At 38.7% G+C, this 26,230-nt stretch overlaps 1 protein-coding gene across 1 annotated transcript in view; it reads left to right on the top strand.

The window, feature by feature from the left end:
- Nucleotides 1–2,993: 2,993 nt before the first annotated feature.
- LOC148590840 (DNA mismatch repair protein Msh3-like) overlaps nucleotides 2,994–26,230 on the top strand; it is a gene marked incomplete at its 5' end in the record, with an annotated part of 37,706 nt that continues 14,469 nt past the window's right edge. The window contains 7 exons of the mRNA XM_088538413.1: nucleotides 2,994–3,181; nucleotides 6,240–6,408; nucleotides 9,572–9,636; nucleotides 10,930–11,046; nucleotides 12,895–13,002; nucleotides 17,043–17,157; nucleotides 20,535–20,692. Coding sequence (XP_088394539.1) covers nucleotides 2,994–3,181; nucleotides 6,240–6,408; nucleotides 9,572–9,636; nucleotides 10,930–11,046; nucleotides 12,895–13,002; nucleotides 17,043–17,157; nucleotides 20,535–20,692 — 920 coding nt within the window. The remainder of the gene's footprint in view (nucleotides 3,182–6,239; nucleotides 6,409–9,571; nucleotides 9,637–10,929; nucleotides 11,047–12,894; nucleotides 13,003–17,042; nucleotides 17,158–20,534; nucleotides 20,693–26,230) is intronic.

A 26,230-nucleotide genomic window follows, 5' to 3' on the forward strand; every position in this document is an offset into this window, starting at 1 on the left:
CCATTAAATTTTAGATGCAAAGTCCTGCAGCGTTACTAAAACTAAGCCAGAGGAAACAGTAAGACTGTGAACAAGCACAAGGAATGTGTTCATCCTCTCTGCTAGGAACGGTGTGTTCAACAAACTTGTTTTCACTAAAGCACCAGTTTGCCTTTTGATCATGATGGTTCAATCAGTTGTATTGTATTTGACTTGATGCACAAGCCTGGATTTATCCTTTGTGTAGCCTTTCAGACCTTTCCGATGTACTTTAAATGCTATTGCCAGATTTATGGCTGCATTATTTTGTTTTATTTTGGTGTCACAGCTTTTATAGGATAATATAAGTAAGTTCCAGATTATCAGAAAGATGTTGATAAATTGCAGCAAACGCAGGGGAGAACAAAAGTTTTCATGAGGCTGAGTAATGGATTGATCTGTGAAGAAAGATTAAAAGATTAGAGTTTAGTTAAATTGATGATTAAAAGGAGAACAGAAGGTTTAGAGATAGCTGAAGGGTGTTAACACCAGAGAGGCAGTGGAATTACTTAGTGTAATACAAAAGAGTAAACTGAAGATACTGAATTTAATTTAATGGAAGGAAAATTTGGGCTATCAGACAAAACTTTGTGATGAGATTTAGTGCTTTATGGATTCGTTTCTGAATGGAAGTGGTGAGCACATTTCTTGGAATATTAAAAATATTAAAAGATCAAGACTAGACAAAAAAAAACTTATACAAAAGAACTGAGCCGTTTTAGGGAGACCATTTAATAGGTCTTTTCTGTCTTTAACTCTATGGATCTGAAGGAGTAGTAATCTGATTTCCAAAACCTTTCAGAACATAGTCTTAGCTCTCTGACCTTTTGAAATGTCAGAGAATGATTAAACTGCGTATTTTTCTAGTAGGTCTGTCTGTCTTGCTTGGCCAGTAATGATGAGCCTGTTCTGTGGTGTGTGGCTCTGTTTCAGGTTTGCTGGAGAATATCTAAAAGACTTTATGATAACTTCCGATGCATATACTCACCTATGTGATAGAATATATTTTAAATACTTGGGAATGTTTTTAGTTTGATTTTTTGTTTCGTAGCCTAAGTGAACACTGCAAGTACCCGTAAAAATTTTTCTTTCTTTCCACCGCTGGTTACAGTGCTGTTTTCAATAAAAACAAAGTTAAGGTTTTAGATGGATGCACTTGAATTCCCCATTTTCTGATTTTTCGGAAGGTTGGTTTCAGCTGGTCTTCATGTTCTGAAGAACAAGTAGGCATTTCTGAGCCAACTTATCTCAGGACTAACATGTCTGGGGAGGGAGAGGTAATGTTTATTTCCAACCTGGTTTTTTTTTCACTAGTACTTGCTTCTATGTGTGGGAAGAGGAGTTAGCTACAACCTTATAGATGGGAGAATTACTTCGGTTCTTACATAAGGGCATGGGAAGGAAAGAGAGAAACAAATTTACTTCTGGAGAGAATAAGAGAAAGGATAATGAAATAAAAAATTACGTATTTTTTATGAAAAGCTGGTTCAGTGACAAATGTGCCTTGCAGGGAGTGCAGGACAAAGGCACCTTTCTTTGCAGTATATCCTGCTGCCTTCCCTGCATCGTCAGGGCAGGTGAGGAAAATAAACTTATTTTTTTCAGTGTTGTCAATCGAGAGAGGAGTTCAGAAGACTGAATGCAAACAGCTTCTGCAAATCAGTAACTTATGAAAAAAACATCAGCCTAATGATTTATAGACAACTTTTCCCAAGCCTTTTGAAAGTCCTGGAGTCCAGCTGAAGTCAGCAGAGTTTGAAGGTGTAAAGCATCTCAGAGGACTAGGTTTGCATTTGGGATGCAAATGCAGTGTTGCACAAATGCAAACTTACTCCTATAAAAGCGATTTCAGAGAGAGAATGAATATTGTCCAATTTCCATGTGAGGCATGAGGAATTTGGGTAACTGCGTGTTGAATGGGAAACTAGAAAGGGGGAGGTAGCAACATAGCAGGAGGTAATTTGTTTTGTTGTAGGACTGTTAATTGCTACCCAAAGCCCATCCCTGATGGCTAGTTCTTGAAATTTAGCCAAAGGTAACAGTCCCTGCTAATTCTGAGGGGAAGAATCTGATAGCAAAATATTTAAGCTGCATCAGAAGTAAAAGTAAACAGTTTATATACGTTAAAAAAAAAAAAAAAGAAAAACAAAACAAAACAAAAAAAGGACCAGAGAGAAGCGTTCCAAAGATGCTTCTCTGCCAAGTCGCTGCTATAAAGGAACCCATATTTATTTTTCCTACTCTGTGGGCATTGGGAAGCAACCTGTGAAAGTGCTGAGAGTTATTTCCCTTGGCTTTGAGAAGTGCTCCAGGGGATTCCTGTTCAGTGGTACCCTGGCCAGCTGCATACAGGAGACAGGAGAATCTCTTTCATGCTTTTCTCGTGAGGAGAAGGTGGAAGATGAAGACCAGGATAGTGACTTCCTTACCCTCAGTTCCTTATCGAGAAGTGTGGAAATGCCCAATCCTGTGGAGGTACTTGGATACCTGGGATAGGGTCCGTCTCATCCCATAGACCTGGGTGTAATCAGCCAGAGCCTGAAGTTGACAATAGCAAACAGCCCTGTAAGCAGTGACTGATGGACTCCTGTTTCTGTGTTGTTTCTCTTTTCTTTCCGTGTTGTTCCAAAACCCTCCCTGACCCTACCCTGGCTTGCCAAGGACGTGCTTGTCCAAACTGCAGCTGAAGATGCAGATGAGAGCGTGCAGATGCCCAGGCCTCCATAGACAAGACATGGACTCCTGCAATGCTCAAACTACTTGCTATGTGCATTATTAGCCCATTTTCTTCTGCTATTTATTTTGTCTGCCATGTATATATTAATCCAGCAGCATGAATAACAGAAATTTATCCTCAGGTATATCCTACCTACAAGGGCTAAAACAATTAGCGTGTCTTATTAACTTTCTCAATGTGGCAAGATGCAATGAAAATATATACATTGTACTGATTCAGACATTGTTTCCCTTCTCAGTGTTCAACACAAGAGTTCTTCTTGATAGTGAGCACCCTGTCTCGTCTGGAATTGGAAATTCAAGCTCTTGTTCCAGCCATACATTCTCATGTGAAAAGTCCTCTTTTGCAAAACACACTGTTGGAAATTCCAGAACTTCTCACCCCAGTAAAACATTATTTAAAGATACTTAATGAAGAAGCAGCCAAGTAAGTAGAGGAAACAGATGAATCTTCCATGCCTCATAAGTATTCAGCCGCAATGCACTCAGTGTTATAAAAATTATGCATCTTGTTTTAATACATCTTAGTTTAAATGTTTTTGATTTTATATTTATGTATGTACAGTTCCTTGTAGTTAGACTGTTGTTTTCTGCAGTTTTTATTATTAGTTTTGAAAAATTAAACAGTGGAGGCAAGTATCTAGCCTGGTGCTGTCTGCCCAGTTGTCTTGTGGCAAGTAGGTGCTTATGATCTTGGATAGGAGAGCTGAAAGTATGGAGTTTGTATGCCCTGTTGTCATAATTCTGCCTTTTCTTATTCCAACGAAATATAGTGCAGAAAAGAAGAGGATGCAAGATTGAAATAAAAATGTATTATAAGGCATAATGTCTTTAAGTACTTAGTTATATACAATTTTTTCTGAAGAACTAGTGCCTCCATTATTACCTCTAGATCCTGCTTCTAAGCCCAGGAGGAATAAGGTAGGAGGGAAAAGATGCAGAACAATGAAGCAAGAGCACGAGTTTTGTAAGGGGGAGATGTATGAAAGCCTTTGATGGACAGGTTTAAGAGCAGGATCTTGGGACCAGTAAAAGTCAAAGTCTTTCAGAAGAAATAGTATAAAATCATCTAATAAAAGATTCTTTCATGGTGCTGTGCACAGGGGAAATGTGTTTGACTTGCACAGCCAACCTTTATGAGTACTTGACTTCACAGGTTTTTGATCTCCTTTCAGCGTAGCTTTGTTTATATAACATGTGGAAAGGATGTTCTGAACACAAAATGAATGTCATCAGCTTTATGTTGAGATCTCCTAAGCTTTCTCGCTGTGAGCAAGTTGTATTTAACTTTCTTGAATGTTTCTGTACATGTAATGTGATTACCGTGATTACTGTGATATACTTAGAAGTGCTTTGATGAAAGATGCAATATAAGGGTTTAATGTATATTTATATTGGGACAGTAAAGTCATTGATCAGGTTGTTTTCTACCAGATGAAAAATAAACTTCTATTTTATTTATAAGATCTTTTTATATTTTTCCATCTGAGATAGAAAAATTCACAGATATGAAGTCTGTAACTTCCTTCCTGACTCAAATACAGATATGAGGTCTATTAGTTTTGAAGTTGAAAAGAGTAGAAATATTTGCTTTGTCCTGTTTGACAGGTGGTATTACAAGATTTCTGCTGATATGTGGTATCCAATTATAATTGTGGCTGGTTATGACAAAGCAGACTTTATCTTAATGATACCAGATTTGCTGTAGGTTGGTTTAAAAATTATTTTTCTATCATTGTGTTGATGATGACCAGAGTATGCTTTAAATAGAAGATATAATAGTATAAATAGAACATATTTTAAGTAGGGATTTTATTTGAATTTATTTGAGGTGACTTTGAATAACCTGCCTCTTGGCCTTTGTGTGTTTCAAACTTGTGTGACAATGTTATTTGTGCAGAAAAACCTTTCTTTAGCACAGTGTTTAATGACCATTTTTAGACACATATGTATATATTTGCAGACATGAAAAAATCTGTGTTTATACACACAAGCATGCACACACATATATAGTATCTACACTGTACCAGATGTTAATTTTACATGGCAGAAATGTATTCATAAAATCCCGTAGAGCTTTTCAAGTATCTCTCTCTGTTCCAGAGCTTTTTTGGGGGGGTTGGTGTTTTGTCTTATTTTTTGAAACTGTCAACTTTTAGCTTTCGGTAGGCAGTTATCACATGGGAGTGATAGAGTCTTCACAATCAGCTTCGGGCTACTAGCTATCTTTTTCCTCTCATTCCCATGGAAACAGGTCTAATTAGCACAAAATCGTTTCTAAAAATTATTACTGTATTTTAAAAGGGTGACTTTACTATCACTTATATAATGATTTTGTCCATGTAATCAGAACTCAAAACTTAGCTCTGTTATCTGTCTGGTCATTGGTTCCAGATGTAGCTTTGCTGTCAGGCAAAAGGGTATTGAACTAGGTGCAACACTACACTTCATTACCTCCATATTTTATGACTTTTAGGTTGCTAATTCCTTGCCCTCCAAATAATAGATTTCATAGTTATTACGTAATGAACTCATATATTTTTTCACATGTTCTAAAATGCAAATATATTTTTGAATTGACTTGAAGCTCATGGCTCTACTTTTTATTGTTTCCCTGATGCTTATTTAAATAAGTTTTTGCTGGTTTTGGTGACAATGTTGCTTTTAATAGCTTTTAAATTTCTCAATTTTAAACATTTGAGTAGCATTTTTTATTCCAGCTTTCATTCCTGAGCTGAAATAGCACAGCCAAAACAATTCTCTCATTCTCTGAGACTAGAAAAGTGTGTTTTGCATGTATTCAAACATATTCCCTTTTATCTCTTCTTCAGAAAAGAAGGAAGTTACTCTGAGAAACTCTCAATGACGTTCTGCTTTGACAAAAGTCTTGTGGGAGGGATTTTTTTCTATCATCCTCATGAAAATTTGCTTCAAAGTTGGAAAAATTCTAAACCTGTGGAAAATATATGTCCACATGTTTTATAGAGATTATCTGGAGCGCTGCATTAATAGTGATCAAGATTTTGTGTGCACTTGAGATGTCCCAAGTTGGGTAGAAATTGGTTTCCAGGAACACAGAACCAGGAGAGAGAGGATGTGTCTGTCTTGTGCCCTCTATCCTTCTCCTGCTTGGCCAAGGGAGAGCACACAGAAACCTGAGGGATTCAAGTTCAGCTGAGACATAGAAAAATGTGGCAAGGTTTGGGACAGAATAAGGAATGGGGTGTGCAAGAGCAGAAAGGAAGGAACAAAGATAGTGGTTAGTCTGGAATGGTTTTTTTGGGAGGTGGGCAAGGGGGTTGGTACTCTGTAGCTTTGCTATGTTCGTGGCAGCTGTTGGTACATGTGCTGTACGCACAAATACCAGAAAAGCTGTATCTAGCAGGGAATAAAGCTAGTGTGAGAACAATGAATAAAACTGCAGAAGAATTAGGGAATATATCTTTGCTTTTATTATTATTTTATCTTATATTTTCTATGGATAGGTCTGGAGATAAAACTCAGCTGTTCAAAGACCTTACAGATTTCCCTGTGATCCGAAAGAAAAAGGAGGAAATTTTGGATGTGCTGTCTAAAATCCAATCACATCTGCTGGAAATCCGTAAACAGATAAAAAATCCTTCTGCAGAGTATGTTACAGTTTCTGGTCAAGAGGTAATAAGGTGTCTATTTTGTATGACCATATCCTTGCATGTCTGGAAATTAGCTTACGATTTAGGCAAACTAGGAGTCTTTTCATGTAACATGATAATGTATACATGATAATTGAGGTCATTTGAAAATACACTCTACATCTTTGAATAACATTATTCTGATACTTTTGTATTATTCTTTTACTTTTGTATTTGTCTTATTCTGTTATTTTAGTGATCTAAAGAAAAAAAAATGCTAATTTTAATTCTTAAAAGCATTGGTCAGCCTGGAGCGTTTGAGTGCCAGATGATATGCAAGTGTGGAGAGGCTGCGCTCCAGTGAGCTGACAAACCTGGCACACAAAAGAAGAGGTGACAGATGCACCCAGGTTGAGGGGGGAAATTGACAAGGGCAATGAGGTAATGTTGTTCAGCACTGTCATTTTGAAACTGAGAGGAAGAAATCTTGGGGAATAACCCCCAGACCGGAGAATAGAAATGGAGACTGAGGAGTGAGAAAATAGATTGAGAGTTTGGGTAGAAGAACGATGAGGAGGGAAGAAGCTGTCAGGCTGGTGAACTGGGAGGTAAAGAAAGGCCAAAGAGACACAGAGGGGGAAGAAAGGCAATACTCCAAGTGAGAGAGAAAGCCGTAATGAAGGAGCTAGATGTAGCAGTATTTGAGAAAAACCTCAGGTGAATAGCCCTTTTGATGGTGAGGATGAGCAGGGAGGAAACTTGCAGCTTATGGGTTGGGTTGACTTCTCAGCGTGGAGTCTGAGAGGAAGCATGGAAATGTGTATTAGAGTATTGTGTGAGGAGAAGAGCCAGGATTTGAAAGGTTCCTCTTAAAAGAGAAGGTTTGAGAGGGGGCTGAAGACACCTTTGTGCAGGAAAGAAGAAGAAAAGGGTTGTTCAACGAACAGAGGGTGAGGGAGGCAGATAGATGTGAAACTGCTGGAGAATATTTAGAAACTGCCATTCACTGTAGAGGTTTTTTAGAGAGGGGGCCTTTGTAGGAGTGAACACCGCAGAAACCATTTTAGACAGAGATCAATCCTGATACATGCGTAGAAGGAGCTGAAGAGATTATGGGTACTATTATCTAATTACATCTGGTGTGGGTGTTTCAGAGACGTTAAAAGAAGCAATAGAGTAAGGATTGCAGAAGATGGGAATGGGGTAAGGAAAGGCATGAGACAGAGAAGTGGTGGTAAAGAAATTGTATTGGAAGAGCAGAACAAAAAATATAGAAGAGTAGCAAAAAGTTCTTTGGGTGGAGTTCTCTTTCAGATCTGTATAGTGCATTTTTCTCAAGTTGCTGTAGCATTTAAACACTTCTGAAGGATGTGTAGAAACAGGTTTATGGTCTGCTAGTTCCGTAAGAGACAGAAACTGCAGAGAAACTTTCTATGTATCTCCCTACTCAGAATATGTATTGAGGGCAAAGGCCTTCTTGGAGTGAAGCAAAATTAAATTATTAGGCTTTATGTGTGCCCCCAAGCCCATAGTTATGAATACACAGATGGATTTTGAGAGTCAGCCCTCAGGTTGTTAACATACCTTTGGCATAGAGTTTCTGTTGGAGCTCTGATGAAGCTCCAGTAGATATATCCCTCCTTTCCAAAACAGGAATTACCTCTGTATCTATCTTATCTTTTGCTTCCAGACCTCTAATGTAATTGATTGTAGCCACTAAACGGGGCAGAGAACTGTCCAGTCACTGTTAGCACTGCTGTTTCAGGCAGGGACTAGAGAGAAACTGTTGTACTTGACAAATGTTTGCTTTGAGCATGGCTCTAGTAGTGCTTTGGTTCAAGTTCATTAAATATGACCATTATTTATCTGACAGTTAAGAATTAGAGGATGAGAAAGCTGCTGTTTTCACTGGTGTGAAGGGGATTGCAGTCTCTTGCTTCTTCCTCGCTTGCTGTACAAACGAAGCAGATGATTGAACTGGATGTATTAATTTAGGTTGCTCCGAGTTCAGACAGGCATCCAGGACAGACACAGACATGGTGTGATTGGCTTGCTTCCCCCTTATCAACACTTTGTAGGTAATTGTCTTAGAATGAACTTGGGAAAAAGCTGCAATCTCTACATGGTAGCAACAGTACTAGGTGCTCTGCTCACTTTCAGGTCTTTGCAGATCTCTCTTCTTCCCATTTGCAGCCTTTTTATCTAATACATACATATAGATAAATAGAGTTTCAGGGTTTTCACCATATCAAGTATTCTTTGGTGAACTAATGTGTTGCATCTTGTGCTCATGTTGGGATTTTTCTTCTGGTTTGTACCTGAAGGTGACTACTGGCAGTGCTGTCAATATGGGGAAGGTTTTATCTAAATTGTACTGACTGTAAGAGAAGAATTTTGTTAGATGAAATCTGATGGTTTGCTTTAAAAGTGATGCAGATCTGGGTTAATCTAATCTCTGCTAGGAATTCATTTTGCAGCTGGATTCTTTTATTTGAGAATGCCTCTGTTCTTTCAAATCTTAACTCCTCAGGCTAACGGTAGAAAGCTAACTGGCATGAATCATGTAAAGCACTGCTCTAAGCATATTATATAATTTTCACTGCTGTGAGCCTCTTTACTGTTGCTACTGGTTTGCCCTGTTCCCTGCCTTCCTGACCCCAGAGGGTCTAAATTGGAAATAAGGTACTTCAGGTGCAGTGCTAGCGTTTGAGGTTTGGAGCTCTTGTTTGTGAGGTGTCCAGGGGAGCTATGGCTGAGGACGAGTCGCTGGCCCCTGGCCAGCTGAGCACATCTCATCACTGACGAGGAGCAGCCTTGGTGTGGGGGGCTTGTAGTGTAAAGTCTGCATGGGTGAGCTGGGTGCCACGTCAGGGGCACGTAAGCAAGACCTGCTAGTTTTGGTCTGTTTTTTGTCTCTTTTTGGCTTGCTAGGAGAGGTGAGGAGAGCTTGTTAGTGGTAGGAGGATTAGAGGGGCAGAGAGGAGGTGGCAGCAGCACAGCGGGACAGAAAACAGCTTGGGAAAGGACCTGCTCTTTGATGCGGCGTTATCTTAACTTTTTAACTATCCTAGCTTTTGGCAGGAAAAAAAACCAACTTGTCAGCTTGTGGCTTTCTTTAATACATGTGGACGTTTTCATAGCTGAAGAATATGTTTCCGTAGTCTCCCTAATTAACTGTGACATGTAACACTATGTTTCTGTTTCAGTTTTTGGTAGAAGTCAAAAATTCCCTTAAATCTTCTGTGCCATCTACCTGGGTTATGATTAGTAGGTATGTAAATGTCTTTGTCTTACAATACGTAAACAAAAATAAAATGTGCCATTTTGTTGTAACACTAATTCCATATATATTCTGCATTTTCCATGTGTTTCTTACTTTAAAATGTAAATCAGCCAAACAAAAATATCACCTTAATTTATTGTCATAACAAGCTTTATCTAAAAGCAAACAGGAGGGGGAAAAAGAAAGATTCTTAAAACATTTGTTTTAACACAACAGATACTTAATACAATTTTATTTGCTTCTCTTAGAAAGTTTATGTGTTGGTGTCAAAACTATGGTCTTGATTCAGTTGCACCTACAATTTGTAGATAGAAGTCACCCATCTCATAAAATCATAGGTGTTCTTAGATTTATTCAGAAATGTAAAGGTAGCTGGGCAAATGTGTTTTTCTCAATACATTTAGTTTCATTAGTCATTTTACTGTCATATGCACAGACTTTTCTCACTTCTGTGATTAGTGTTATGTAAATGTAACTTTTAGATTGACTTTTAACAGTAAATGAGATGGACTGAATTATTATGATTTTTTTGTCTTTTATTACTTTAACAATACCTTAATATGTTTAATGCATGACTACACACAGCTCGTACCGCTACCTAGGCCTTAGAAAGCAAGGAGAGTTCTCAGTACTATTTAACCCAGAAATAGGTGAACTCTGAAATGTTATTCTGTTGACTTATGCACAGGTTTAATGTTAAAAACACATAGATTATCCAGAACTAAGAGCATGAAGAACAAATTACAGCTAATCTGGATCTTGTAAAAGAATGCCTGACAATGCCTAAAAAGCCCTTTAAATAGATAAATAAGTATGTCTGTATGTATATAAATAAATAACAAGTACTCCCAGTGGAAACTAGTATCCATTTAAACAGTCTGTATTTATTAAGTTTATGTCAGGCTATTTGGTAAGTTCTCCTCTTTAAAGTCATCTTTGAGAAATAGTGTATATGTTACCCAGTCACAAAAAAGGTCATCCATTTGAACAGCACATTGGTGATAGAGTTTTGTGAGCTATGTACTTCATTGATATATGCTGCACTGCAAAAACCATTTTAGAAGCTTTCTGAATTGGCCATGCTGCAGTAACCAAGCACTTTATTCACAATGTAGAATATCGGAATCAATAGAGTTTGGTACCACAATAAAAGAACATTCCATTTTTACATCTATTTCAAGGATCACACAGAATAAGAAAACTAGTCTAATTTTCCATGTAGATGACATAACTGATTGCTTAGTAACCTTGATTTCCTATTGGGCTTTTTTCTCTTTCCAGCACAAAAGCTGTCAGCCGTTTCCACTCTCCTTTTATTATAGAAAATTACAGACATCTGAATCAGCTCCGGGAGCAGCTAGTCCTTGACTGCAATGCTGAATGGCTAAATTTTCTAGAGTGAGTTTAAAAAGTAGATTCGGGTTTCATCATTCTATTTAGTTGTTTATCTTATTACTACATGAACAGAACAAGAAAGAGATTTGTCTACAAAGGAATAATAAAGTTGATAATTAGGGGTTTTTTTGTAGACAACTTAATTGAAAGATATGGTAAATTAGAATACTGTCCTTCAAGTTAAAGTGTTTGAAGGTAAGACTCTTGCAGAGTGATGCCAGCAGGGATATCTCCATAAGACTTTGAAATTCTGATGAAAGTACAGTATTAAATAAATACAATACCTCTGTCAATTTGAAAATTAGCTTTACAGCACTAAGAACATGAAAATGCGACTGACTATAAATGTGTGATATTGTATCCAGTGGTTTTATTATCCAAGTACAAGATGAATGAAAAGATAATTCATTATACAAGCTAAACAAATTCACTTTTAATAATAGTTAAATACAGTGCGGCTCCATTGTTAAGTGTACCATTGCTTTTAAAAATACATAAATAAAAATAAAAGAATTGGGCAATCTCTTAGGTGAATATGATTCTCTAAAGCCCTATATTTTAGATGCTAACCCTGGTAGCCTGTTAATATATTTGCTAGAAGGTAACTAAAGTATTGTCCCTCACAACCACTATGTTAGAATTTTTTTTATTGGCTCAGAATTTTAAAATAAACTATTTGACTTTTTAGCTAATGGATCTTCAAAGTGGCACTGCTGAAACCCTCTGTGACTTATCAGCACATTAAATTTCTTCAGATAAATGTTTTTGTGCAAAAGTCTGCTCCTTGCCTTCTATATCTCATATGCCAATGGTCTTGCCTGTAGTTATCTTCTTCAAAAAATAATCTGTTTACTGAATGAATTCCTGGACAGACAAAGTGAGTCTGTCGGGTACCTCTAAGAAAGGAGAGGTCAAATTTCCTGGTGTAGCCCTCCAAAATCTTCATATGATAAACTTCTAGAAGAGGGAGCCCAGCCTCTCTGATAGCCAGGGATTTGCAATTCCATAAAAATAGTGCAGTTTATTTAATTGCACTATTACTAATTGCAATTTAACTCTTGCCCCTAAATTAGTCATTTTAAGTTTGAAGAGATCTATGTTAACCTTTCCTCACTTTGATCTGCTGCTTTTCATGATTACTTTGTTGTTTCAGTGCTGGGAAAGGAAAACTTGCATGTAGGAGAGTTTGCTTCTTCTTTACTCTAGTTTTTCTTTTTTTCAGTTTTACTGCTTTGGTATGACTTCTTTTTCTCTTACGTTTCCCTGTTTAGGGTTTGTAACTTTATATTTCCCTGTTGTAACTTTGAGACAAGGAAAGGAGAAAAGAAATTCATGAAGGCTAAGAGATTGGAGACTGAAAACTGTTCTCTTGGTAGCTTCATTATTGTGCTGGGTGAAACAGTGCTATAAGTTGAAAATGAATTCTTGATTTTTTTTTCCTATTGTAATAACCATGTTTTACTGAAATTCTAGACAGCTTCTGGGTTCAGACACTTTTTTCCAACTACAATTTATAGTAGAAGTGGCAGTTGGGATGGAATCATTTGTCATAAACAGCAGCATATTATAAACCTCATTAGGCACTAAAGGGCAAATGCAGACCCTTTAAATATGAGCTAATTAATTTCATTATTCCTGCTTTTTCATGCTTAAATAAAAATCACTGTTACAACTGTTACAGTCAGAACATGAAGTCTGTCTTGATTCAGATTAATACATTGCTGGGAGGGTTGGAGAACAGGCCAAGAAGTTTGTGAGAAACAGGCATGAGGCGTATATTGGCAATGCCTATATATACGTATGAAAATAATTTGTTTTCTTCTCCTTTTATTTCTCCCTGCTTCGCTGTAGCCATTTCAGTGAACATTATCACCCTGTGTCTAAAGCCATTGGTCACCTAGCAACTATTGACTGTCTCTTCTCCTTGGCCCAGGTGGCTAAGCAAGGAGACTACTGCAGGTAATCCATTTTTAATTTTTATTTAGGATTTTATAGGGAATTATACAAGAGTCTTTAAAATAAATTTCACTGGATTATGCATAGCACAGTAAAATGTATTATTAAAATTGTTTGCAGTAGTTTCGGGTTAATCAGTTTTCACAGAGCAGCAAATCTGTAAATGATACTGTTTAAATAGACTGCTTATTCTAGTCTTGTCTGTTGTTTGACTTGAGTGTAACAGATATTGCCTCACATGCGGGTAAATATCTGTTAGATTTTCAGTGGAAGTGCCCATACTCTAAATGTAATGTCCATACTCTTTTTTTCCCAAGAAGGTCTGAAGTTACAATGTCTTTCTAATACCTAAGTTACTAAGGTGTACGACGTGTTTCAAAAAGGTACTTCTAGGGGAGATAGGTAAATACTCATGTGGCCCTGCAGAGCGGTGATGGTATCTCACCTAGAATAAGGTGTTTAGGTCTGATCAGCTGTGTGCTTCTCCCTACCCAAAACACAGGAATGCAGCTTGGGATGCTGACAATTGCCAAGGCACTTGGAAATCCAGCAAATAATGCATGAAATATAGTAGAAGGGAAATCAGACAACATACACGTTGCCTTTATACTGTATTATAGGTAATATTGATCACTTCTAGGCCCTTGAGATCTTCTGTGCCTCTATCAAGATCTTTTTGAAAGTAATTGCTAGCTTATTTCTATATACTCAGATGGGAAAACAAACTGAAATATGATTAATTCACTATGGGGATTTTAAATAATTCATGGAATATTAAAGAGTAGCTTAGAGCTCTTAAATTGGCAGGGAGGAGACTTCTCAGTTAAACTTCAGAAGGAATTATGACAGTTCTTTAGTGTGTTAAGCTTCAGGGAAGATGTCAATAATTGATTTTGAGGGACTACTAAAAGAAATATTGGACTTCCAGTTATGTAATTTAAGTGGGGTTTGAGCTGGAACTGTTTTGGTTTAAATGAGAGCTACCAGAGGTGTTTAACTGAGTGGTGAAGTTAGGAACAGAGGTTGCTGGGGAGAGGTCAGCACCTCTGACAGCCTCCCCAGGCCATCTCAGGACCCCTGTGTCAGAACATTCATTCTTTGCATGGACAGTGTCCAAAGCAGAGTCAGTTCCATGAAGATGATGATCCAGATAGCCCAGGCATCATCATCCTCTGAGATTTTTGCAGCCGTTTTACAGACTTGTGGATTCAATCAGCTTTGAAGAATGCAACTGAAAGGGATTATGTAACCAAATGTCGAGTTACTGCGATCCACAGCAACGTAGTAATTTTTTTTACACACCTTCATGACACACACTGTGGTAATTCAGGGCAGTGAGGGCCCTGTGCCTGAGCCCCTGCTTCTGCCAGCGCTGTTGTGTGAGAACAGAACAGGCAGTCAGCCAGGTTGTGGCATCCTGAAACTACATCCTCTCTCACGAATGCACGGAAGGTGCCCAGAGCAGTTAAAAGAAGGAAATGATTTCTCAGAGATGAGGGCAGAAGTTTAAAGAAGCAAGTGGGTGGTTTAGCTGGCATTTCCTCGCTTAGTTACAAAGTGGAGAGGTACACGAGCAAGTGCAGCAACGTGGTACCTGCTCCTCCCTCTGGGGTCCATCATGTTACAACTCCAAGCAAGAGACATATCCAGTGAGAGAAGGGCTGAAATTTCCTTTCTTTGTCCCCAAACCCTAAGGCTCTGCCCTAATTGGTTTCACCTGAAAATCTCCTTATGCAAAAAAACACAGTACTTGTACCTCCTTCCCCAGTGATTCATGTTCCTAATACGCCTTTTTTTTTTTTCCCTCTATTTTCCTTTCCAATCGTATAGTTATTCTTTTATATCCTCCTCCTGGGCAAGCTCTGGCAGTGTGGGTTAGACGAGTGCACAGTGAGGTGGATTAGGAACTGGCTGGAAGGCAGAGCTCAGAGGGTGGTGATCAGCGGTGCAGAGTTGGAGGCCTGTAACTGGTGGTGTCCCCCAGGAGTCATTCCTTGGTCCAGTCTTGTTCGATTTATTCATCAATGACCTGGATGAAGGCACAGAGTGCTCCCTCAGCAAGTTTGCTGATGATACCAAACTGGGAGGAGTAGCTGATACCCCAGAGGGCTGCGCTGCCATCCAGAGGGACCTGGACAGAATGGACAAGTGGGCGGTGAAAAACCTCATGAAACTCAACAAGGCCAAGTGCAAGGTCCTGCACCTGGGGAGGAAAAACCCCAGACACCAGTACAGGCTGGGGACCGACCTTCTGGAGGATAACTCTGTAGAGAAAGACCTGGGTGTCATGGTGGACAACAAGTTGGTCATGAGGCAGCAGTGTGCCCTTGTGGCCAAGAAGGCCAATGGGATCCTGCAATGCGTTAAGAAGAGCGTCTCCAGCAGGTCGAGGGAGGTGATCCTGCCCCTCTACTCAGCCCTGGTGAGGCCGCATCTGGAGTATTGTGTCCAGTTCTGGGCCCCACAGTACAAGAGGGATGTGGAGCTGCTGGAGAGAGTCCAGCGCAGGGCCACAAGGATGATCAGGGGCCTGGAACATCTGCCCTATGAGGAGAGGCTGAGGGAGCTGGGCCTGTTCAGCCTAGAGAAGAGAAGTCTGAGAGGGGACCTGATCAGTGTTTGTAAGTACCTCAAGGGAGGCAGTGAGGAGGATGGTGCTGGCCTCTTTTCACTGGTGGCCACCAACAGAACTAGAAGAAACAGCCAGAAACTGAAGCACCAAAAGTTCCAGAGGAACTTAAGGAAAAATTCCTTAACAGTGAGGGTGACAGAGCCCTGGAACAGGCTGCCCAGAGAGGTTGTGGAGTCTCCTTCTCTGGAGATCTTCCAAACCCGCTTGGACGCAGTCCTGTGCCACGTGCTCTGGGTGACCCTGCGTATGCAGGGGGGTTGGACTAGATGACCTCTAGAGGTCCCTTCCAACCTTAAGCATTCTATGATTTTGTGATTCCATGATTCTCTCTGAGGAAAACCTACCCTAACTTCCAGTCCAAAAATTACATAGCTTTACTCCTATATTCTCTTTCCTCAGCTACGTTGCTTTTCCTGAGTTACTGCTCCTACAGGAGGGTGCCTGTGCTGCTACTCTTGGAGAATGCTGTTGTTGAGACATGAAACTGTATTTATTCCCAATGAATGTTGTATTTCAGTTACACTGAAAAAAAAATCATTGTAGAGGGAAAAAAAATATATAGTTCATAATTTACTGGAATATACTCTTTTCTGGCTTGTGCTTTGCAAAGAATATACAGCTTTTAGGTGATACGTAGCATTGAATTATGCATGTTCTGTTAGAAATATCCTTAAATGCAGTTAACCAAAGGTGGAACTGCTTGAAGCAGCTTTTTGTGGTTTGGGAATGAGGAAAAAATAGGTAAAATAAATATAGTTTGCATATTTGTCTCTTAAACAATACTGTCATTTCTGTGTGTCAGCTTAGATGATAAGCTCTTTCTCCTGCCAGTTATTGTGATGACTCTTAAACATGTTTGGGAGTTGCTATCAAGTACGAAAGCTGTTACCGTTCATAAGAAAACTTCACCTTTGTCACGCTGTGGTCTTTGATTTTATGTGGGCTAATGTGTTACGGTGGGGCTATCTGTAGTTGGACAATTTTTTCTGCTCCCCATGCTCCAGCCAAGGCTCAGTGAAGTGGCGGGCTAGCCTAGTTCATAAAGAAACCAATCCTGAAGTTACTAAACGTGCCTGCAAATGGTAAAGCTTGGAAGAGCTGTTGTGGTGGCTGTGGGAAGATAGTGGTTTTGCTCTTACTTGCTCATTTTGTACAACTTCCTAGTTCTTTACAATATATATGAATGAAAAAAAAATACGGAAATGCACCAAATGCTCTAAAAATTTTATATCTTTTTTTTTTTTAATAACTGAGTGAAATTCAAAAAACTTGATTGGGAGAATATGTTTTTGTTTCATTTGTATTTTTTCACAAAAGCCTGCAGCTTAAATTGTACCTCCTAGCTTTTAATTGTAGTTTTAAACAATTGGATAGAATAAATGTTGAAATTTAGATCTCTTCTTTTTTGCAGACCAGCTGTGCAAGATACTAGGAGAGAAATTATCATAAAAAATGGCAGGCACCCTGTGATTGATGTACTACTGGGAGAACAGGATCAGTATGTTCCAAACACCACTAACCTTTCAGTAAGTGCTGAGATATCATCTGAGCTTCAAAGTCATTCAAGAGAAGGGCTCTGGGATTTGTTTTTGGGCTAGAAAATTAAGATAAAAATAATCATACAGATGGCTGCTTGCTTGCATTTTAGAAGACGGTTGCTAGACAAGACCACATCTATTTTGTTCTTTTTTGATAGCTAGTAGCCAGATGCATTCTGCAGACTTGTTCAGACTTAATGTCATAAACATGTAAAAAGAAAGCTGGTCTTTAAATTAGGAAAATGAAAGTTTAAATGGTTACTTTTTGAACAGTCAATGAGTAATTTTTTTTTTAAGTCATTATGGAGGTTTGCGTATTGTCAGTAACTTTAATCTCAAGTTGTAGAATTTTTTCTTTGTTGATGCTGCAAGGGTACCTAACATACAAAATAGCAACAGTCTCAATTTCTGTGTCACCTACATAGGCTTAGTTTTCCAATTTACTTCTAAGGTATCTCAGATTTAGGTAATTTTCTACTATGTATTTCCATTATTTCTGGAATTATTAAAATTATGCAGCATTTATTACTGCTACAGTTTAGTTCAGGCTGCCTGATTGTCAGTATCGTGCATATTTCTTAGACTGCACATTAGTTACAGAAAGCCATTTGCGTTAACATATAATAAAACTTCCTAATGTGTAGCTTGTAAGCCTTAAGTCCCCTAACTGTTGTTTTCTGCCATTAAGTTTTAAGTAACACAGTGTTGAGAAGTAGGAAGACTGTTACTTGCTTGGTGCTGTCAGTGGGTCAAATAAAGTTTTTGTTTGTTTTGGGGGAAAAGGTCCTTGTTAATGCTTTCTGCTCAGTATTACCTAAATGTTATGATCTAAATTTCTTTAAATTGTTCCTCATATGTAGTTACTTGAGGTAGAAAACATTATTTTATTTTGTATATCTGTTTGAGCGTATTTTAGTTCATTTCCTTTTTTCTTCCCCGAAGAACTGAAATCTCTCTTTTAAACTACTGTCATCTTGAGATTTTTTCATTAAATATTTATCTCTTGCTTTTTTTTTTTCTCCTTTGGAAACATTAGATTTCTGTTCTTAATGAATGTAAAAAATGTACTTGCAACTTTCTTCTGAATGTTAATTGTCTTTTTATACTACTGTTTGAACTCAGAAGAGATAGCAATGTTCTACATGAATGTCTGCTGTGATAAACTTCATTCAAGTTTGTATATGTTTATCTTGAAACATTTTTAAATGCCAAATGATGCTATGGATATTATGCAATACTTCAGTGAAAAGTAAACTTTTCAAAGATTATTCATCAAGTCAGAGCAAGCAACAGATGTCATTTTCAAAAATACAACATTTGATTCAGTAATCAACATGCGCTTTCCTTATCCACATATATCTTATCAACATTCTTGTGGTAGATGTCCACATCTTAAATGTTACAAAATCAAGTAATGTTGGTAAAATCAACTTTGCTTCTACTGTTGGTTAAAATCCTCTCTTTTCTGTGAGAGGTAAGTGGGAATCCATTTATTAAAATGCTCATTTTTAAACTGAAGTGTTTGAATCAGCAGGAAAATGCATTTTATGTCATGTTTTCAGCTGAAATGTTGTAAAATATCTAACTTCAGGAAGAGCTTCCTTTCACTGCCCTCATATAAACCACTTGTTCTTTCCTTCTGCTCCCCAAAATATTCATGGATTCCTTTATTACTTGTATCCTTAGCCACAAATTCCAGTAAGATGTTAGCTTATGGTTTCATGTAATTGTAAGGACAGATGGATTTTCTGGGTTGATGCTGCAGCATATGTTCTTTCTGAAAGCTGGTTTAGCAAACCTGCCACTCGGCACAGACCATGCTTGCAGGGAGCTTGGAGGAGTGCCAGACACATGCAAGAAATCAGTGGGTTCAGCCTCACAAATCCTTGGGCTGCCTGCATGTGGGGCAAGGCTGTTCTATGGACTGCAGCACATGAACTCCCTTTAGTCTGAACTCGCTGTAATTCTGTTGTGTTGAGCCACGTGGTGGCCTTGACGGGAGCAGTATTGAAACCACATAAGGAGGACTGGGCTGTTAAGAACTCTCTTCTCCCTGTAGCTGTAGGCATTTCAGTTCACCCATCCTTTCTTGCTGACAATGACATTATTTGGCTATATTGAGAGTTTCTTATGGATGGGATTTCCTTAGCAAAAGCTAAGCAGCTATTTGCATATAATACTGATTGCATGTATGTTTTTTATGATCTGATACAAAATTGACAGTCTTCCGTTAAAATAATCATTTATTGATTGTTAATAATCAATAAAATGGAAGTGCAATAGAAAAGTAGATCTGTAAAGATCACAAGGTTTATTCCGTCAAGATTCTTACAGTGTTCTCGTGGTCTCGTGCCTGACCACTTCCCAGTTTCCTAAGTTATGCGGCTAGGTCTGTTATGTGGTGCTTGGCCTTTTTTTCCATGCTTCTCCCATGAGGTAATAGAATGTTTTGCCTTTTGATTAGTTTATAATTTCTTGGGTTTTGCTGCAGTAAAAAGGAAAAGTCTCATTGTCTAAAGTTGGATTGTCCTTCTGTAACTGAATTTCATAGCCCCTGAAAAGACTTTATTGCTTTATAGGTAAGTTTTTTTACTTTATTAGCAGTTGTCTTGCACCAGAGGAAGAAAGTTTTGTCCTGGAGCCCTAGACAGTGTTTAGTACCCTGGGGAGTCTTAGGGCTGAGCTGAGCCCTATATTTGATTTCATTTTTCAGAAAATTGCTACGATTAGATTCAGTGCTAATCAGAGACTGGCTACAGTCTGCTCACAGTGCCTGTGTTGCAGTCAAGTATTGAACTCTTAATGTCTTGATTTCTTGTAGCAGCCGGACTGTTTGGATGTGATTGTGTTATGCAAAGCCAAAAAAAAAAAAGAAAAAGAAAAAGGAATGAGTGTAAAATCTAGATCAGTTCTTTGTCTGCCAGATCTTGTCCCCATTTGTCAATGAGAACCCTAATCAGGAAGGAATCCTGATGACCAAACTGTGGGCAGCAGGAGCTCTTTTGAAATTTCTCCTTCTTCCAAAGGAAACTGTACAGAAAGTTTTCAAAGTGCTTTCTCAGCACCCTGATGGAGGAGGAGAAGCTTTCTCATCTTTCTGCCCATTTTGCTCAAGAGTAATTGATATTGCTGTGATGAATCTCTGCATCTTTCCAACCTGGAAATTGGAAGATTTATGACTTTGGAACACCTGGAGACATGAATGCAGTGAACTCCAAGAATGAGGCAAGCCGTTCGCTTGGAAGCAGAGTGTATAATCCAGAGAACACCTCCCTTGTCCCTCTAAGCCATATGAACACCTCCAAATATGTTATATAAGGCCCACAAGCAGGACATTGTATCTAACCACTGTTTTGCATCCACAGGGAGATGGTGAAAGGGTCATGATAATAACTGGACCGAACATGGGAGGTAAGAGCTCCTATATAAAGCAAGTTGCGCTGATCACAGTCATGGCACAGATCGGTTCCTTCGTTCCTGCAGAGGAGGCAGCGATTGGGGTCGTGGATGGTATTTTTACCAGGTAATCTTTTATAATACATTGTGGCTGGATTTGTCAGTGGGGCATGTGTATACATATGTATACAAGTATATATGCATATATGTGTGTGTGTGCGCGCATATATGTTCATATGTATTTATGTGGCAAAGTATAATTTCGTTTTGCATTTAGAACTTCAGAGTTTATATTTGTAATTTTCTTTTTCATTTTTAAACACATGGTTGTTTGGTTTGGAGTCCTCATTTTCTGGTAGGCTGTGTGACTGATGTACCTTTTTATGGAGTCATGACATTAGACCTGAATCTTTAAATGAGTTTTGTGTCTGTCTTGATAAAGATCAGGATGTCCAACTTCCACCCAAATGGCAGCTATGATATTTGGGCAACTTCTTCTGCCCAAACTGGCTGCCCAAATGATATCTCAGCCAAATATTCTACTGGGTTAACAGCCAAATGCTTCTTCCCTAAAATAAATGCCTCCCTTCTGAAAATCATGCAACTTATTTTTTGCTGTGTAGCACAGTTATACATAGCTACAGTGTTCAAAATTGAGAATTGAGGCCTGCATATGTTGTTTTCTTATTCTTTTTCTGGTTCTGCTTTAATTGATGATTTCTAAAGAATGTATAATTGCAGTTCAGTTCATTCACTTTCTCAGTTTTATTTTAAAATAGAGCTGAATAAATTATAGAAAGTATTAATAAAGTAAAAAAATGGTGGGCTTTGTAGCTTGAATAGTTACTGAGGATTATCCAGCTGTTTCTTGCCCTTCATCTTTTTTTTTATTTATTTTTTAAATCATCAAAAGTTCTGTATTGCTGATGCAATGTGAGCTGGGTAACTGATGGATTTAAGATCATGCAGCGATGGTGTATCTATTGCAGAATTATCTTTTCTGAAATTCTGTTTTCAAGTGGCAGAGTGCATTTGAGAGTTAAATTTTATCAGAAAATCTGAAGTATCGCACATCTGGAGTTGCTTCATTGTATAAAAATGTTGTGTTCTTACGCCTCGTTGTGTCATAACAAAATAAACAAAATTGTGCTTTGATGCACTTCAATGCTAAGCAATTTAACAAATTGGAAAACAAGTTCTATTATCTTTCCAAAATTAATTGGAACTGAAAATTTAAAACAGTTTCCTCTTTTCCCTACCCTATATGGAAAGTAATTGACTGGTTTAACGAATGAGCATTTGTTGAGGGGATGTAGAGATATTTAAGATGTGATTTATTTATGGAAAACAAGCTTCTAAGGTTACTAACAGTTTGAAGATTATTTTTGTCTTCTACTGTGTTTCTTGGAGAACAGAGGCCACCTTCTTTGTATTCACACAGACTTATTTTATAGCCATAAGATAGAAGACTATTTCTCTTATGCCAACAACCCTTTCCTCTACTTCTCTTTGACTGTCATTGCGACAGGATATTTCTGCAGGAAGATTGAGAAATGTGACTTGGTCACAGGGACTGATTTGTTATGTACCTCCTAGCAAGGCAACATACTGTTCCTTGTCCTCGGCAGCCTGAAATCTTTGAGTTCTCTCTATGTATATATATGCATATATATATATTAATTAATTAATATATTAATCTGTCCCTCTCATTTCACATAGCCTTTTACTATATGGGATATATTTTAACACCTGTCCTGATAGTAGTTTTACTTCTGGCCATACTGTCTTGTGTGTTTAGGTCTCAAGCCAAGCAGGATCAGGGTGTGTGTCACTTAACTGGGGGTGAGGTTTCCGACATGGTAATTTGGTGCCCAATCACACTCTAACCCAGGCGATTATTTTTTCCCTGTCTAAATTAGCTTTGGAAGCTCAGCTGGATATGACATTCTTCAGTTAAACTAAAATGTGTCAAAATTTTAAAGATGAACTCTAGATAACTGTACTAAAGAATTATTTAAGCTCTTGTCTTTGCCCTGATAATTAAGAGTGAACCAATTGGCTCAAAATTAATCAAGTACCAATTTTAAAATACATTACCCAAATTATTCCTAGTGAGAGATAATCATATTTTAACTGAAAGGTTAGCAGAAGGGTAACAAGAACCAAAAGAAAAAAATAAAAAAAGTTGAGCTTGAAATCCAGGGCAGTCACTTCAATGTGTGAACCATAACGAATGGAACTTCTTGTCTGCACACAGGTTTAAACCTCCATCTTCTGATTAATGTAATTTCAGGGAATCAATTGTGTTGTTGGGGAAGGCACTAGCCATTTGCTGATCTTAATATCCTCCCAGAGAAGAGCACCGCCAACTTTGGCTGCCACCAGATTTGTCCTGTATTGCTTCTTTAAGTCTCTGCCTGGCTGAAGAGCCCTAGCCTTTCCTGGGAACGCTCTTCTGGTTGGGAATAAACTGGAAGAGATTAAAGATTTCAGTTCATCCTCTTCTCCCAGCTCAGCCTCCCTCTCTCCTCCCCAGCTTTTTTCCTTCTTCTCGACTGCAGTTCCCTCGCAGGATGCAGCTGTGCAGACCTCCTTTCTGCACAGCCATCCTGAGCCACATGCTGGCATGTGGGATTTTGTTGGTAACTTGGGTGTATTTTTAATCTTTTAAAAACACTGCATGGAAAGAAGTCCGTTTCCAAGTTATTTTCATCGCTCCCATGCTGGGTTGTTTTTTAGCTCCTGCCTTTATAAGCTGTGCTCTGAGCCATGCTTTATGGCGTGGAGTATGAAGAGTTTTGTGCATGAGGAAGGCCAACAGGCTTCTTTAAAAAGGAAGAAAGGAAAAAAATAAATAAAGAAAAAGGACTTCATTACTGTGTTTTCAAAGTGTGAATTTATATAGGTTTAAGAGATTAGTATTTCTCTAGGATTTTTATCTTGTGGTCTAAGTGGTGTTTCCATGGAAATTGAAAGGCTGCTACTATGGTTATTCTGTGGGATATATTTAGTATTTATGTATTATAGTATCTCTAAATTGATTTTAAATACTGCATAGTATTAAACACTTGAAAGCTGCAAAAGGGTTTTACGTTATAGAAAATGCCTTGCTTACAGGTACAGGAAAAATAGGAATGGTTCATCTTCATTATTAGGTATGTAGATGGAATAGGGACAGGGCTTGTCCAGGCATTTCAGAATAGCTTTGATGGCCGCATCCTGAAGAGAGAAATTCTTTTGCTGGGTCAAAATCTCTAAGCTCAGATGATATCCTAATGTGAGTCTGTAAGAGACATTCCCTCTAGGCCCCTACCTGGTGGTGGTTTGAGTGCTCCCATGAACTCTGCCCAAATCCCAGCCCTTCCTCCACCCAATGAAACCTGGCGCTTTCCAGTGCTGTGGTTTGGCTCTCACTCTTGGAAGTGTCTGCTGGGAGTTATGAAATGGAATATAAAAAGTTTATTTTTATGTGGCTACAGTTTCACAGCTTTGGAGACAAAAGGGACAATAATCTACTCTCCATATTTGGGAGATTTTATGTAAAACTATTTCTAGAAGAGATTTCTATGTTGCATTAATCAAGTGTCTAAATTCCACACTTGAAATTGCACATACCCACATTCCCTTTTTTTAATGAGTCAATGGATGTATAAACAGGTATTGTGCATCTAAGCTGCTACACTTAAAACCTTAACTATCCCCTAAATTGTTGGGCAGAGCTTATTTAATAAGTGCTTCCACAATATTTTGCGAAAGTTTTGTGATAAGTATTTTCTTTTTTTTTTTCTTTTGTCAATGAAGGATAGAGTTTTCTTACAACCTTTGCTTAAAAGTTTTAACTAAATTAATTGCATTGTAGTTAGGAATTTTAGAATGGTTTTGGAAAGGTAGTGCCCAAACTATATTGACTTTCAATGAGATTTGAGTGTTTAATTCTCTGATGCGTTTAAAAATTCCCGTCCAGAGTTCATCTTCTCTGAACAGGGTGCATCAACCCTTGGAAAGGCAGCCCGGGAACATGCATTACCAGTTTACTGTGGGGCTGTCAGTGAGCAGGATGGTATCAGTCTCTCCTAGAGCAGCCCCTCAGTCCAGCTTGGCTGTATGATTCCAGCTGGTCCTGTTTCTCCTCGGCCCGGATGGGTGCTCCACCTTGCACGCACCCTAGCAGTGCTGGCCAGATAAGCCTTTTGTCTTGTAAGAAATTAAGCAGGTGCAAAAAATTTCTTGCTGTATTTGCAGTGCTTTGGACTGGTGACTAGTCACCTAGCTGTGTTTTCAGCCCCTTCCCAAGTCAGCCAGGGAGCTGACATTAGGCATTACAGTCCCAAGAAGAAATGGCATCATTGCTATGAATACCTGGATTAACACGGTGACACTGGGGAGATTAAGTCTCTCTCTATTGGTTAGGAGGCTGCTGTTACAGGTCTTTCACCGCAGCGACAGTGGGTCACTCCGTGTGCCATTCTGCTCTGGCCTGGCTGTCCCTGCCCTGCTGCCTGTCCTGGCCTGTTCCACCCACGTAACGTCTTCCATTGATCCAAAATTGCCAAGCTGAGGTGAGGGCCGTCTCGCTTGTACTTGCAGAACGTTGTACACTCAGGGAGCTCAAGCCTGAGCTTGGAGCTGAAAGAGCGGCATTTGAGTGCCTGCTTGACTGATGTGACTGGCAGTCCTCATTTACATCAGCCTGGGAGTAGGAAGACACCCACTCACCTGTGATGGGATCTATACTCCAAATAATCAAAGAGGAAAGAATGTGCACCAGCATTTTTAATTTGAGATACTGCAGTCATCAAGGATCCATTCACATGTCTTATCTCTCTGCCTTGAGAGAGAAATTGTAAAAATGGATTTATTGGCCAGTAATTGAAGGAAGTGTTAGGCTGTTCTCTCTGTTTGTGGGCTCGTGGCTTGTGAAGAAGGCTGGAAGCATGTGGCCCAAAGCCTGGTCACATAACCTGTCTGTGCAGCCCTGCAGAGACTGCCAATATATCTGTTCCTCTAGGGTGCATGTGAGTCTTTTCCTACCTGTGTAAACTGCTCAGTTTTCTTCTTGCCCTGAGAGGATCTCATGTATTGCCAGTGGCTTTGTCGTCAGCTGAAATGGGGCTGCCCGAGTGAAGGTGGTAACATCTTTCTGTAAAGTCCTTTGGCTAAGGACAGCAGAGCGTGGCTGTTCTTCAGAGGGAAAAAACAAACTGGGGACAGCTACTGGCGTATCATCCTCCTGGGTAAAGGAATGACAGGTTTATTCCACCTACAAGTGGATTAGAAAAAAAGTGTGTCTAGATGTAACAAATTTTACATTTAGCAAAAGCAAATGACCCTCGGGGACAACTGAAATTGGCTTAAGGTCTCTAATCCTTACCTTGTTTTGGCATGGCCTAGTGGTATGATAATCTGAGAAGAAATGTTAAAGCTTAAAAGGAGGTTTAGGGATGGAGCATTTCTTCAAAGTCAACTTGAACAAAACAGAAAACAGCCTTTTAAAACACGTTTCTTTGAAGGATCCACAGCAAACATGCCACAATTCTTACATCTGTATATTTTATTCAAAATATAAGTTTTTCTGATCTTGAAATGATGGAGTTGACTTTTGAAAAAGGTTAGGTCTTATGGTAGTTATATTTTTGGCGTTAACTCCATAAATACCTTTTTAATT

Source organism: Tinamus guttatus, unplaced genomic scaffold (genome assembly GCF_059628265.1).
Source record: "Tinamus guttatus ecotype Peru unplaced genomic scaffold, ASM5962826v1 Tinamus_guttatus_pri_ptg001082l, whole genome shotgun sequence".
In the NCBI taxonomy this organism is placed as follows: domain Eukaryota; kingdom Metazoa; phylum Chordata; class Aves; order Tinamiformes; family Tinamidae; genus Tinamus; species Tinamus guttatus.